General features: G+C 44.4%; 1 protein-coding gene across 6 annotated transcripts in view; it reads left to right on the top strand.

Annotated features, from left to right (window-relative positions):
* Window positions 1–12980, top strand: part of MIB2 (mindbomb E3 ubiquitin protein ligase 2) — a gene marked incomplete at its 3' end in the record, with an annotated part of 41541 nt that extends 28561 nt beyond the window's left edge. For all 6 annotated transcript variants that reach the window (XM_029578624.1, XM_029578625.1, XM_029578623.1 and 3 more), the window contains 7 exon segments: window positions 2402–2556; window positions 2970–3096; window positions 4008–4232; window positions 5280–5458; window positions 7719–7903; window positions 8533–8598; window positions 12958–12980. In XM_029578624.1, coding sequence (XP_029434484.1) covers window positions 2402–2556; window positions 2970–3096; window positions 4008–4232; window positions 5280–5458; window positions 7719–7903; window positions 8533–8598; window positions 12958–12980 — 960 coding nt within the window.

Raw genomic sequence — 12980 nt, 5'->3', positions numbered from 1 at the left:
TCAGCTCCTGGAGGGGTTTTGGGGACCTCCTACCACTTTCTCGTTGCCGAAGCAGGTGAAGTTGGTGGATCGGGAATGGGAATCTCCCAAGGTGAGCCTGAAAGTCACTAGGGCTATAGGGAAGCTAAATCCCTGCTGGAACAGACTTTGGAATCGTTGAGAATTCCCAAGGTGGATTCAGCCGTGTCGGTGGTTACTAAAAAGACGACCATCCCCGTAACTGGAGCGGCGGCTCTCAAGGATGTCCAGGATAGGACGCTGGAGATGTCAGCGGATCTGACAACCAACGCTTAATTTTACCGGCGTCAGTTGTCAAGCCCGCTGACAGCCATGGGTCCAGAAAACGGACGCCGGAATAATTGAGCGTCCATTTTCCGGGCCGCAGGCAGATTTATTTTTTTTAATTTTTGGGGCCTCCAACTTAATCTCGCTATGATATTAAATCGGAGTGTGTACACAACAGCAGTTTTTTCTGCTTTTCTGTACACTTTCCCGGTGCCATCTGAAATTAACGCCTACCTTTGGGATGCATAAACCCACTTGTCTGGACTGATCCGTGGTATTACAGGAACGAAAATTAGCAGGGAAGAACCAATTTTCCTCTATTCCAGTACTGAGACCCCTATACACAGCTCTGCCAATGCATCTCACTCCTGCCCTATGGGTTCCCCCTGTTATTCCTGTACTTGGATTATGGAGCCCTTCATATATAGTGCTATCATGGCATGTTTAGCATATATAGTGGTATCGTGGTATGTTTAGCATATATAGTGCTATCATGGCATGTTTAGCATATATAGTGGTATCGTGGTATGTTTAGCATACATAGTGCTATCGTGGTATGGTTAGCATATATAGTGGTATTATGGTATGTTTAGCATATATAGTGGTATTGTGGTATGTTTAGCATATATAGTGGTATTATGGTATGTTTAGCATATATAGTGGTATCGTGGTATGTTTAGCATACATAGTGGTGTCATGGTATGTTTAGCATATATAGTGGTATCATGGCATGTTTAGCATACATAGTGGTGTCATGGCATGTTTAGCATATATAGTGGTGTCGTGGTATGTTTAGCATACATAGTGCTATCATGGTATGGTTAGCATACATAGTGGTATTGTGGTATGGTTAGCATACATAGTGCTATCGTGGTATGGTTAGCATACATAGTGCTGTCGTGGTATGGTTAGCATATATAGTGGTGTCGTGGTATGGTTAGCATACATGGTGGTATCATGGTATGTTTAGCATATATAGTGGTATCATGGTATGTTTAGCATACATAGTGCTGTCATGGTATGTTTAGCATATATATAACCCCCGTACTCCCCTCCCCTCCCCTGTTCCCAGCATACTCATTAGCTCCAAGTTACTGCCCTGCCCCTTCCCCCTCCTCCCCCCCAGTTAAATATCAGTTACAATGTAAAGCCCTGTTGGCTGAATTTGCTGTTGTCTGGAAACCGATGTGATGTCTCGTGCAAATGTCGGTATAGAAAAATGTTAAATAAATAAATAAATATAGTGGTGTCATGGTATGGTTGGCATATATAGTGGTGTCATGGCATGTTTAGCATACATAGTGGTGTCATGGTATGGTTGGCATATATAGTGGTGTCATGGCATGTTTAGCATACATAGTGCTATCATGGTATGTTTGGCATATATAGTGCTATCATGGTATGGTTGGCATACATAGTGGTATCATGGTATGTTTGGCATATATAGTGCTATCATGGTATGGTTGGCATACATAGTGGTATCATGGTATGTTTAGCATATATAGTGCTATCATGGTATGTTTAGCATATATAGTGCTATCATGGTATGGTTAGCATACATAGTGCCGTCATGGTATGGTTAGCATATATAGTGCTATCATGGTATGGTTGGCATACATAGTGGTATCATGGTATGTTTAGCATACATAGTGGTATCATGGTATGGTTAGCATACATAGTGCTGTCATGGTATGGTTGGCATACATAGTGGTATCATGGTATGTTTAGCATATATAGTGCTATCATGGTATGTTTAGCATATATAGTGCTATCATGGTATGGTTAGCATACATAGTGCTGTCATGGTATGGTTAGCATACATAGTGCTATCATGGTATGGTTGGCATACATAGTGGTATCATGGTATGGTTAGCATATATAGTGGTATCATGGTATGGTTAGCATATATAGTGCTGTCATGGTATGGTTGGCATACATAGTGGTATCATGGTATGGTTGGCATATATAGTGCTATCATGGTATGGTTGGCATATATAGTGCTATCATGGTATGGTTGGCATACATAGTGCTATCATGGTATGTTTAGCATATATAGTGGTATCGTGGTATGTTTGGCATTCCTTTTATCTATCCCATCCTGTGGTTGTGCCTTTAGGACTCCTGTGGGGATACCCCTCTACATTATGCCATCACTGCTGATTTCAAAAACATCATTGAAATCCTGCTGGAGGTCCCAAATGTTGACTTCACAGTACAGAACCGGCAGGGCTTCAACCTGCTGCACCATTCTGCTCTGAAAGGCAACACGCTGTGAGTACTGGGTCGGCAGCGTCTCATTGTAGGGAATTGGCTGAACGCTGAGCCGCTTAACCGTGTGAGGACGTGAGGCTGGCGGGGCTCGGGCCCTCTCTCTGCTCCCTGCGGCTTCAGCCTGTAATGCTGGCGTCCCGTTGAGGGGGTGGAGTGGCCGCCCACGTCGCGGCGTACGTGGCACGTGATGATGCATGCTGGCGCTCGGCAGCTCTGTGATGTCTGGCGCCGGCCTTGCGGCCTGCACTGCTGTTCTGTTCTCAGGTTTCTGACCGAATGCAAGGAACGGTTTTGCAGAATGTGTTTTTCTTTCTGTCAGGGGAAGCTTCCTTGTACTTTCCGCTTACAAAAGACCCTCTGTTCTTTCTTTTTAATCCATTTCACGTTTCCCCCTTCGCCCTTCCCCACCAAAGAGCCGTGCACAGGATAGTGGGGCGGGCCCGGCAGCTGGTGGACGCTAAGAAGGAGGATGGCTTCACAGCGCTGCATCTTGCTGCTCTTAACAACCACCAGGAAGTGGCAGAGATCCTAATTAAAGAGGTAGGTCCGCTTTCAGGGCACCTGCACCAGCTGTCCCCAGCACTGGCGGATCATTTGCTGGTGCCTTGGTGCCAGTAACACCAGCGCCCAAATCAACCATTTGCAGACTCTTTGGCGAGTGGGGCAGGTTGGAGCATTGGACTCTGAGTCAGGACTGCCCTGGGTCTGGGCCTCCGTGTGATCCCAGCACAGTCGCTTTATTTCTCTGTGGGACTTTGCGGCGCATTTTTAGCAGAATGTGAATATCCCACAAGGAGAAACTTTTCCTCCTCCGCTGAAAAAAAAAAACCGGGCGGCCCTGGAGGCCCTCCCAGAGCAGGATTAAGCCCCTAATTCTGGGCTCAGGCTCCTGAAGGTGAAGCTTAGCCACCAATACTTAGGGTCACTTTTACAGCTTGAAATGTACCTAAATCTTGGCAGCTAATTTTTAGCCAGCGATCTTAGACTGAAGATCGTACCCTTTATCTGGGACTCTGATTAAAAACAAGGAGGTCCATATGGAGAGGCGTTTTACAAGTTATCCAGCTAAACGCCAGCCTTTCAGTGTGTCCCCCACTTATCCCGCTAAAATGTAACCTGATAACTTAGGGGAGTCTCTGGGAGGAGTTAGGTCGGCTGACTAATCCCGGCCTTGCCCCAGAGATGTCCTAAACTTAGCTGGTTAAACTTCTAAAACAGCTGTCAGTATTCAGTACTGAATATCTCCCCAAACTTAGTCAGATAAGTGGATCCGGCCAGTGTCTGAATATAGACCCCCGGGTACTTGTGCAGCCCGCTTACAGTGTGATAAATCGAATATTCCTCACGTCTGTGCTCTCACCGGCACGTTGGAGCAGTGAGGGCCTTGTGCATCCTTTACGCGGAGCTGCGTTGCACCACGCTGACAGCTTGGTTTGTTTGTTTTGTGGCAGGGTCGTTGTGACGTGAACCTGAGAAATAACCGGTTGCAGTCCCCGCTGCACCTGGCGGTGACGCAGGGGCACACGGGGCTGCTGCAGCTGTTGGTGCAGGAGGGCGCTGACGTGAATGCGGAGGACGAGGACGGCGACACGCCCATGCACATCGCGCTGGAGCGCCAGCAGCTGCTCTCCAGCGTGGCTGAAAGGGAAGGAGAGGGCTCTTCCCTCCTCGCCAAGGTGAGAGAGCAAGGGGCAGGCGGACGGCGCAAAAGCCCCATCCTAAAGAGGCGAGAGAGGAAGGGAAGAGGGCGGGGTGAGTGAGCTGTCTTGGTAGTTTCCACCGCTGAGTCTCTCTCTCTGCAGTCACAAATCTGCCTGGACCCAGGGAAAGGCTGCCAGTGGGTGAGAAACGAGCACCTGAAGATCTCTGAGAGAGAGAGAGAGAGCTGCTTTTCCTCCTGATTGCTGCCATCTATGTAGACGAGACGTGCATCTCTTTGAAGTCTAGTGGCGGACGATTTTCTAAAGTTTTTTTACGCGGATAGCTTGTCTCCCCTCCCTCAGTATGGGTTAAAGTACCCGGGCAGGTCACAGCGCAGCTACTTATGCCCGCATGAAAATAAAAAGAGCGGAGTTAGGTGAAGGGGAGGACAAGCCCTGCGAAGTGCCCAGTACCTGCTGCGCACTGCCCTACAAAAATGTGCTTGCAGTCAGGAGGGGAAGCCACGCGTTCAGTGTAAAAATTGTGCCCTAACTGACAGTGCGGGCTGAGCCTTACGCAGGCCCCGACGTTTGACTCCAGCTCTGGTGCGGCAGCAGGGGATCTGAAGATCTCAACGGCTGGGGAGAAAGTCTGATACTTCGTGCATATCCAGCATAGCTCTCTGCTTCAACGGCAGGGGGAATGAAGAAAAGTGGATCTATATACAGACAACAACCAACAAGGACTGAATAACATAGTCTGGGTAAACAAATAAGCATGGGTGTAGCTTGCTTATTGCGGCGGTTACTACCCCTAACTAATTAAGCTTGATATTTCACTTAGATGCAGCTCCAACACTGCTCTTTACATTAATGGTGGGGGTGGAAGGGAAATAGAACCAAGAGCTAAGAGAAACAGATAAGTATGAGAAAAAAATGTGAAGCTTGCTGGGCAGACTGGATGGGCCGTTTGGTCTTCTTCTGCCGTCATTTCTATGTTTCTGTATCTCGTCAGCCAGTCCTGTGCTTGTAAAGTTTTTACAATTTTTGCCAGCTTCTCACAGCCCTTTCCTTTGCTTCCAGCTGCAGGCGTCTGGTTTCCTCGGCAATGTGGAGATGAACATGGGAGCCGCGATGGCGTGTTACCTGGCCCGGGAGGGGGCGGACATTGGCTATGCTAACCACCGAGGAAAGAGCCCCCTGGACCTTATCCTAGACGGACGAGTTCTGCAGATTGTGAAGAACCTCGCTCAGAGCTTCAGGTGCAGGTCACAGACGTAACAAAGAGAGCAGCGTCTTGTACTTAACTGTTCATTTCCTCCCTGGCATCCTGGCCATGGCCGGGAGCTGGGCTGTGGGCTTTGCCTGCTGAGCACTGCACGGATGCATCGCTGGCTGTAACTGCAGCTCTTCCGCGTGTGTTAGGAATACTTTTAGTAATCGTAGCCCGTCGTGCCTTTCTGTTTGATGCTTTTATTTTTCCAGTTCCTGGCTATGCTGATACATGGCAGCTGAGTGTGAGTGTGCTCTCTGTCAGTCATCAGGCCCGCATTCTTGATACATGGCAGCTGAGTGTGAGTGTGAGTGTGCTCTCTGTCAGTCATCAGGCCCGTATTCTTGATACATGGCAGCTGAGTGTGAGTGTGAGTGTGCTCTCTGTCAGTCATCAGGCCCGCATTCTTGATACATGGCAGCTGAGTGTGAGTGTGCTCTCTGTCAGTCATCAGGCCTGTATTCTTGATACATGGCAGCTGAGTGTGAGTGTGAGTGTGCTCTCTCGGTTACTCATCAGGCCCGTATTCTTGATACATGGCAGCTGAGTGTGTGAGTGTGCTCTCTCGGTTACTCATCAGGCCCGTATTCTTGATACATGGCAGCTGAGTGTGAGTGTGCTCTCTGTCAGTCATCAGGCCTGTATTCTTGATACATGGCAGCTGAGTGTGAGTGTGAGTGTGCTCTCTCGGTTACTCATCAGGCCCGTATTCTTGATACATGGCAGCTGAGTGTGTGAGTGTGCTCTCTCGGTTACTCATCAGGCCCGTATTCTTGATACATGGCAGCTGAGTGTGAGTGTGCTCTCTCGGTTACTCATCAGGCCCGTATTCTTGATACATGGCAGCTGAGTGTGAGTGTGCTCTCTCAGTTACTCATCAGGCCCGTATTCTTGATACATGGCAGCTGAGTGTGAGTGTGCTCTCAGTTACTCATCAGGCCCGTATTCTTGATACATGGCAGCTGAGTGTGAGTGTGCTCTCAGTTACTCATCAGGCCCGTATTCTTGATACATGGCAGCTGAGTGTGAGTGCGCTCTCTCTGTCAGTCATCAGGCCTGCATTCTTGACGTGATCTTTGACGCGGGTTTATCATTTCAGGTTCAACTTCCTGCAGTGCTGAAAACTCTTTTTTTTTTTCCCATTTTTGTATTCTTCATCGGCTTTGACTTTCTCGCTGTGAAAAAGATATGGCTTGCTAACAAGATTTGATGATTATAATGCTTGGGTTACTGAAAAATCAACTACAGAGATTACAATTAATTCCAAATGCTTTTGAATTTCCCTTTACGTGATCATATCTAGGGCTTCCGATTTTAGGTTTTAATCGCTACCCCCCGATAAAAACACTCCGATGGGGGGGTGGGGGAGTGTTAAACCCCAGAGAAACATCACGTCCCCAATATTCTCTCTCCCTGGATCCTCTGCTTTATTTTGTGCCTTTTGCATGCTAACGACTCCTCCGCTGCACAAAATGTGTCTGTATTTGAGTGAACTGGAAGAGGCACCCAGGAATAATACCTGCACTGCAAAAACACTGCCGGACATTGATCCCCTAATTACATGAGAGCATAAGAAATTGCCACGCTGGGTCAGACCCAGGGTCCATCAAGCCCAGCATCCTGTGTCCAGCCAGAGCCAATTCAGGCCACAAGTACCTGGCAGGATCCCAAGGGGTAGAGAGATCCCAAGAATAAGCAGTGCATATCTGCAACTCTGCCTTAATAATGGTTAATGGACTTTTCCTCCAGGAACTTGTCCAAATCTTTTTTAAACGCAGCTACACTAACATTGGAAAATAAACCCCTAAATTTATAATTTTTGAATGACTAAAATCAGAAGCCCTTATCGTATCTCAGCAGCACTTCCTGATCTTCACTGGTTACCCGTCTGCTTTTGATGCCATTTTAAAATGTCGTCTTTGATTTTTAAATCCATGCGGCCCTCGACATCTCTGCAGTCTTCATTCCAGAACATACTTTCCAGATCGTTGCGTTCTTCGCTTTGCTGGTACCATCTGCTCAGGAAACCCAGAGAAAAAGCACTGTCCCGTGCTGGTCCTGCTTGTGTGGGATTCTCCACGTCCAGAGTGGAAAGTTATGAATGATGATTTGGACTTTAGCAAATACGTAGGAGCTGCTTCTCTCTTCTCCTGATCGTGAGCTCTGACGCCGGTGGTCTTATTCATTTTTAATTGGCTGGGCTAGGACTGACTGGTGCTGCTTGTTTCACCCTTTGCCCCTTGTTTCAGGGAGCAGCAGAGTCAGACGGATAGCCCCATGGTGAGCCGCAGCCTGCGCAGAGTCCACACCACTCCTAACACCATGACCAACCTCAGCATCGTGAGCCCGGCAGCCCCCGCTGAGTGCCTGGTCTGCTCCGAGCTGGCACTGCTGGTGCACTTCTTCCCTTGCCAGCACAGCATCGTGTGTGAAGGTGCGTCCTAGGCTTCCTCTGCTGCAGCACCAGGGACACCGGGCATGAAACCCCTAGGAATGTATAAATCCCACCCCCCTCCCCCCTCCTACTCTTACCTGCAGAATTATGAAAAATACACAGAGAGGACTACGGCTTCACTAAACTAAATTTGTTCTGTCGTCTGCGCTAAATGTCCTGCCTCCCAGGGTTTCACTCAATTCAAGCTCTCCTGCGGACTCGTTAAAACCTGTAGGAGAGCCTCGGAGCAGGGTCCTGCTCGTGGGACGGGTAAGGGGCTGCTAGGGAAGGTGGATGGGAGGGCTGGGGTCTTGCATTAACACAATCTGCATCCCGCTATTATAATATTAAGCTAATTTGCATTCCTATTTTCTGCATGCTCGAAATTATTTTGCATTATCAGTAATGCAATCAAAGCTGTATTTAATGTGGGTGAAGTACTTGTATTTAATGTGGGTGAAGTATTTAACTTGTATTTAATGTGGGTGAAGTACTGAACCCACAATTTAATGGATTAGCGCACCATAGAAAATAGGTCCCATGCTTCGTTTAAGCCCTAGTACAGGAAAAATCTCTCTTCCTGAGAGCTCGTCATATAATTATCTTCATTTTTTGTGTTTCTTAAATAGAATGTTCCAGGAGAATGAAAAAGTGTATCAAATGCCAAGTGTCTATCACCAAAAAACTCAAGCAAGGTAAGCCCTCGGTTCGTTGTCTCAGGGAAAGTGACAGTAACGTAAGTGCAGACCTCAGCCTGATGCTGTCCTCCTCTCCCAGTGTCGGGATTCTTCCCAAATTTACCCACCACCTTTCCCAGCCTCCTCGCGTTCTGGCACCCACGAGAAGTGGCTGCACGGGTTAGGAAACCGGGTGCTCAGTTTCATGAGGGTCTGTATCCCTAAACTGGCCTCGGGTTTCCCTAACCTCGCTGCCATTTTATTTATTTATTTTCATGTTGCTGCTTTCTATGGCTTCTCCAACTTTAATATCGCCACAATAGTAAGTTTATTTATTTAAAATATTTCTATACCGTCTTTCACAAACACAGTTTGACCAAAACGGTTCACAACAATTCCAACAAAAACAAAATAAAAAAAATTATAAATAATTAAACATAAATCAACTAAAACAAATATAGTGTAGAAAATTAGTAAAATAGACTAAAAAAATAAAAAAACAGATAAGAAAAAAAAATACAAAGTTGGAGGGACCACAAAAAGCAGTATTTTGTGCTTTTCTGTTCAACTTTTGGGGCTCCTCCAGACTTACCGCCAGCTGCGGGGCTGCTGTTAAAAGCATGCATGTCGGGCGCACGGTTATGTTTTACATCTGATGGCAATTACATGTAATGAGCGCTATTACCTACGCCCTGGTTTGGAGGCGTGGTACTGCATTGGCCCGAGTACGGGGCACACACAGCAGTCAGAATGACAGACGTGCCAACGACACGCCAAGCCTCCCTTCACCGCCGCCCCACTTACACAGCCAGGCAGGCAGTCCTTGGTCATGGCCTGTGTCTGGTACTATCTATCGCTCAAGTGGAGGCCACACCTGCCAGAAGAGAGTGCGATGGGCATGTGCTGTACGTCCGTTACCAGCATCACAGCAAGAATAAGCACCCCGATGCCTTTCAGCTGGAAAAAAATAATAAAATCTTAATCAAAAGAGATTTCACTGAAGCGTTTGTACACTGACGGAATATGTTTGAGATCCTCTGCAGAAGATAGCTGGATTTAGCCTGCCTGACTTTCTCTAGGGATCTTTCCCAGTAGTTTCACTTTAGTTACTAGGTATATGTGGCACATTAGCCTTAACGGAGATCACAATTTATTTTTATTTATTTAAAAGTATTTATATACCGCTTTTTAAAATAAAATTTTATCAAAACGGTTTACAACAAGTTAAAATAAAGTGAAATAAAATATAAATTAAATTAAATTAAAAAGTACATAAATTTAGCTAAATAGCTAGATAATTGCTAGCTTAAAACAAAATTATTAACTAAAAAAAAATAATAATAATAATAGTAATAATGTGCCATGGGTAAACAGAATAGGGAAGGTAAAAGGTGAAGAGGGGGGGAGGGGAGGTGATAAATTGTCGGATTGAGATATCCTAAGAAGAAAGCAGGTAGGATGATTAAGTGGAAAGTTGAGGTAATGTGTGTCAGGTGGGTGGAATTGAAGAGATGAGAACTTCATTTTTGATGGGGGGATGTTTAGATGGAGTATTAAATGCATGTTGAAAAAAGAATGTTTTTAAAGCTTTTTTGAAATGATGAGGGTTTGATATTAAACGGAGAGGGTTGGGTAAAGAGTTCCAAAGAGACGGTCCTGCTACTGAAAATGCTCTCTTTCTGGTAATGTCTAATCTAGCCTGTCGTGGTGATGGAATGTCTAGGAGATTTTGAGTAAGTGATCTTAAATATCGGGTAGGTTTGTAAATGCGGAGTAAGGTGTATAGCCAGGTGGAAGAAGAATTATAGATTAGGCTGTGAATGATTGAGTACTTTGTATGGGTAACCAATGAAGAGATTGTAAGATAGGGGTTATATGATTGCGAACGGAGGTACCGGATAATAAGCGGGCTGCACTGTTTTGAACTAATTGTAGTGGGTGAATTGATGAATCGGATAGACCTAGATAGAGTGCATTACAATAGTCTAAACCAGAGAAAATAAGAGATTGAAGGACAGTTCTGAAATCACAATAGAAAAGAAGAGGACGAAGACGTTTCAGAAGTTGCAGTTTGTAAAATGATTTCTTTGTTAGAGAGGAAATTTGTTGTTTCATGGATAAGTCTGTATTTATAGTTACACCTAGATTTATGGCATGACAAGTTATTGGGATGGTTGAACCGTTGAAAGTGAAATGAGATAGCGGGCCTATAGAGGTATCTGTAATGGATGTTAAGTGTACTAGTTCGGTTTTTGATGGATTTAGTTTTAAACGATTATGGGATAGCCAAGAGTTAATGGTGGATAGATAAAGTGAAACTAATGATAGAGTATCGGGCCAGGAAGTTTTATAGGGGACAAGAAATTGAATGTCATTTGCATAGATTTTGAATTGTAGGTTGAATGAAGATAGAATATGACAAAGCGGAAGAAGATATATATTGAATAGTATGGGAGATAATGATGATCCTTGGGGAACGCCAGATGGGATTGTATAAGGAGTGGAGGATTGATGGTTGATATTAACTTGTTGAGGGCGATCTGTGAGAAAAGATGAAAACCAACTTAATACTGTACCAGTGATACCTATTGCTTGTAAACCTGAGATGAGAATTTGGTGATCGACCGTATCAAACGCTGCTGAAATATCTAAAAATACTATAATATAATCTGTATATGAGTCAAATGCCTGAAATAATGTGTCAAAAGTAGATAGAAGAAGTGTTTCTGTAGAGTGTCCCTTTCTGAAGCCGTGCTGATTGATGTGGAGAATGTTATTTTCGGATAAAAAATCGGAAAGTTGACATAAAACTGCAGATTCTATTAGTTTAGCTAGTGATGTGAGTGTAGCAATAGGTCTATAGTTATTGAGATCGGCCGTACCTTTTGTTTTTTATTTTAGAATAGGTAAGATAGATGTTTTTTTCAGATTAGGTGGAAATTGTCCTGTTTCTAACGATTGGTTAACTAGACTGCTAAGAAAAGAGTATGCATGATGACCAATAGCTTTGAAGAAGGCTCCTGAGCAAGGATTGTAGGGTGAGTTCGAAGAAATGACCCAGTATGGCATTTTCTTATGTTCTTATGAAGGTTTTTGTTTGCTGATTATAATTTGAATTGAACTTTCAGAGACCGGGGTAAATTCGGACCATTGATAATTAGGTTCTTTCTTAACACAGGTGGGATAGGGCAGTTATGAAAATTCTATAGAGATGTTGGTTACTTTTGTTTTAAAGTGATTGGCGATTTTATTGCAAATGTTGTATCATGATCTGTGAAGTTTTCATTGTATGGAGTGATTAATGTTTTGACTATATTAAACTAGGCATTGGGGTTTCCATTGGCTTTGGAGATTATATTTCCATAATAGAGTTTTTTGGCTTGATTTACTTCTTTGTAATAGTGTCGGAGGGTACATCGATATGCGTTTTTTGCTTCAGTTGTTCTCTTATGTCGCCATTTTCGTTCCAGCTTTCTAAGGTGTGTTTTAAGATGTAGAGGTTTTGAATACCAGGGGACATTGGGCTTCTGTTTCCTGTTGTTTATTTGATATTGTTTATATGGAGCAATCAGATCTAACGTTGAAGTAATAGCTAAATTCCAGTTTGATACTGAGTCTTCTATATTTGACGATATGGAGATAGGTAAGTTAGGTGTGACTGCTTCTACAAATGAATCTTGATTGATAAATTTCCTTTTAAGTATTGTGGGTTGTTTTCTAGATGTGTGTTTACTATGCTCTATACTAAGGGAAAAATGAATTCTGTGATGGTCCGACCAGGGAATGGGAGTAACTTTAGTATCTTTCAAAATTGGTGTGAAAGAGAGTGGATTAAAAAACACAAGATCTAGAATTTGACCTTTTCTATGAGTTGGAGTTTTAATAAGTTGTTCCCATCCTAAGCCGGCGAAAGAATCTAGGAGTGAGTTTGTAACTACAGATGGTGTAAGTATATGCCAAGTAGTATAGTTTTGCTTAAATCTACCGGAAGTGTTGTAATGATTTCTAGAAAATTGGAGATCTCGGAGTTGAGACACCCAGGAGGGCAGTAAATAATGCCTATATTTAATACTGTTGTGGTAATTAATAGAATTTCAAAGGAACCAGAAAAGGTTATTTGTTTTTTTATCGGTTTCAAAGAGGATTTAAATATGTAAATTATAGAGACACTATATTATCTAATCTAGCGGAGTTCAACGCCAGTCCTCGAGGGCTGCAAACAGGTCTGGTTTTAAAGGTAACCAGGATCTGCAAATTAGCTTTGTTCACGTGCACATGCATCCGATGAATATTCGTCGAGGTCTGTCTGCTAAAAGTGCCCTACAGTCGTGTTTAAGGTGGTTGCGGGCCCTCCTGACCTGTGGCTTTCTTCTGCAGATAACAGCGAGGTGGAAGGAGGC

This window comes from Rhinatrema bivittatum, chromosome 15 (genome assembly GCF_901001135.1).
Source record: "Rhinatrema bivittatum chromosome 15, aRhiBiv1.1, whole genome shotgun sequence".
NCBI classification, from domain to species: Eukaryota; Metazoa; Chordata; class Amphibia; order Gymnophiona; family Rhinatrematidae; genus Rhinatrema; species Rhinatrema bivittatum.
Note: the sequence above shows the minus strand (reverse complement) of the source record. Positions and strands in the feature narration are given on the sequence as shown.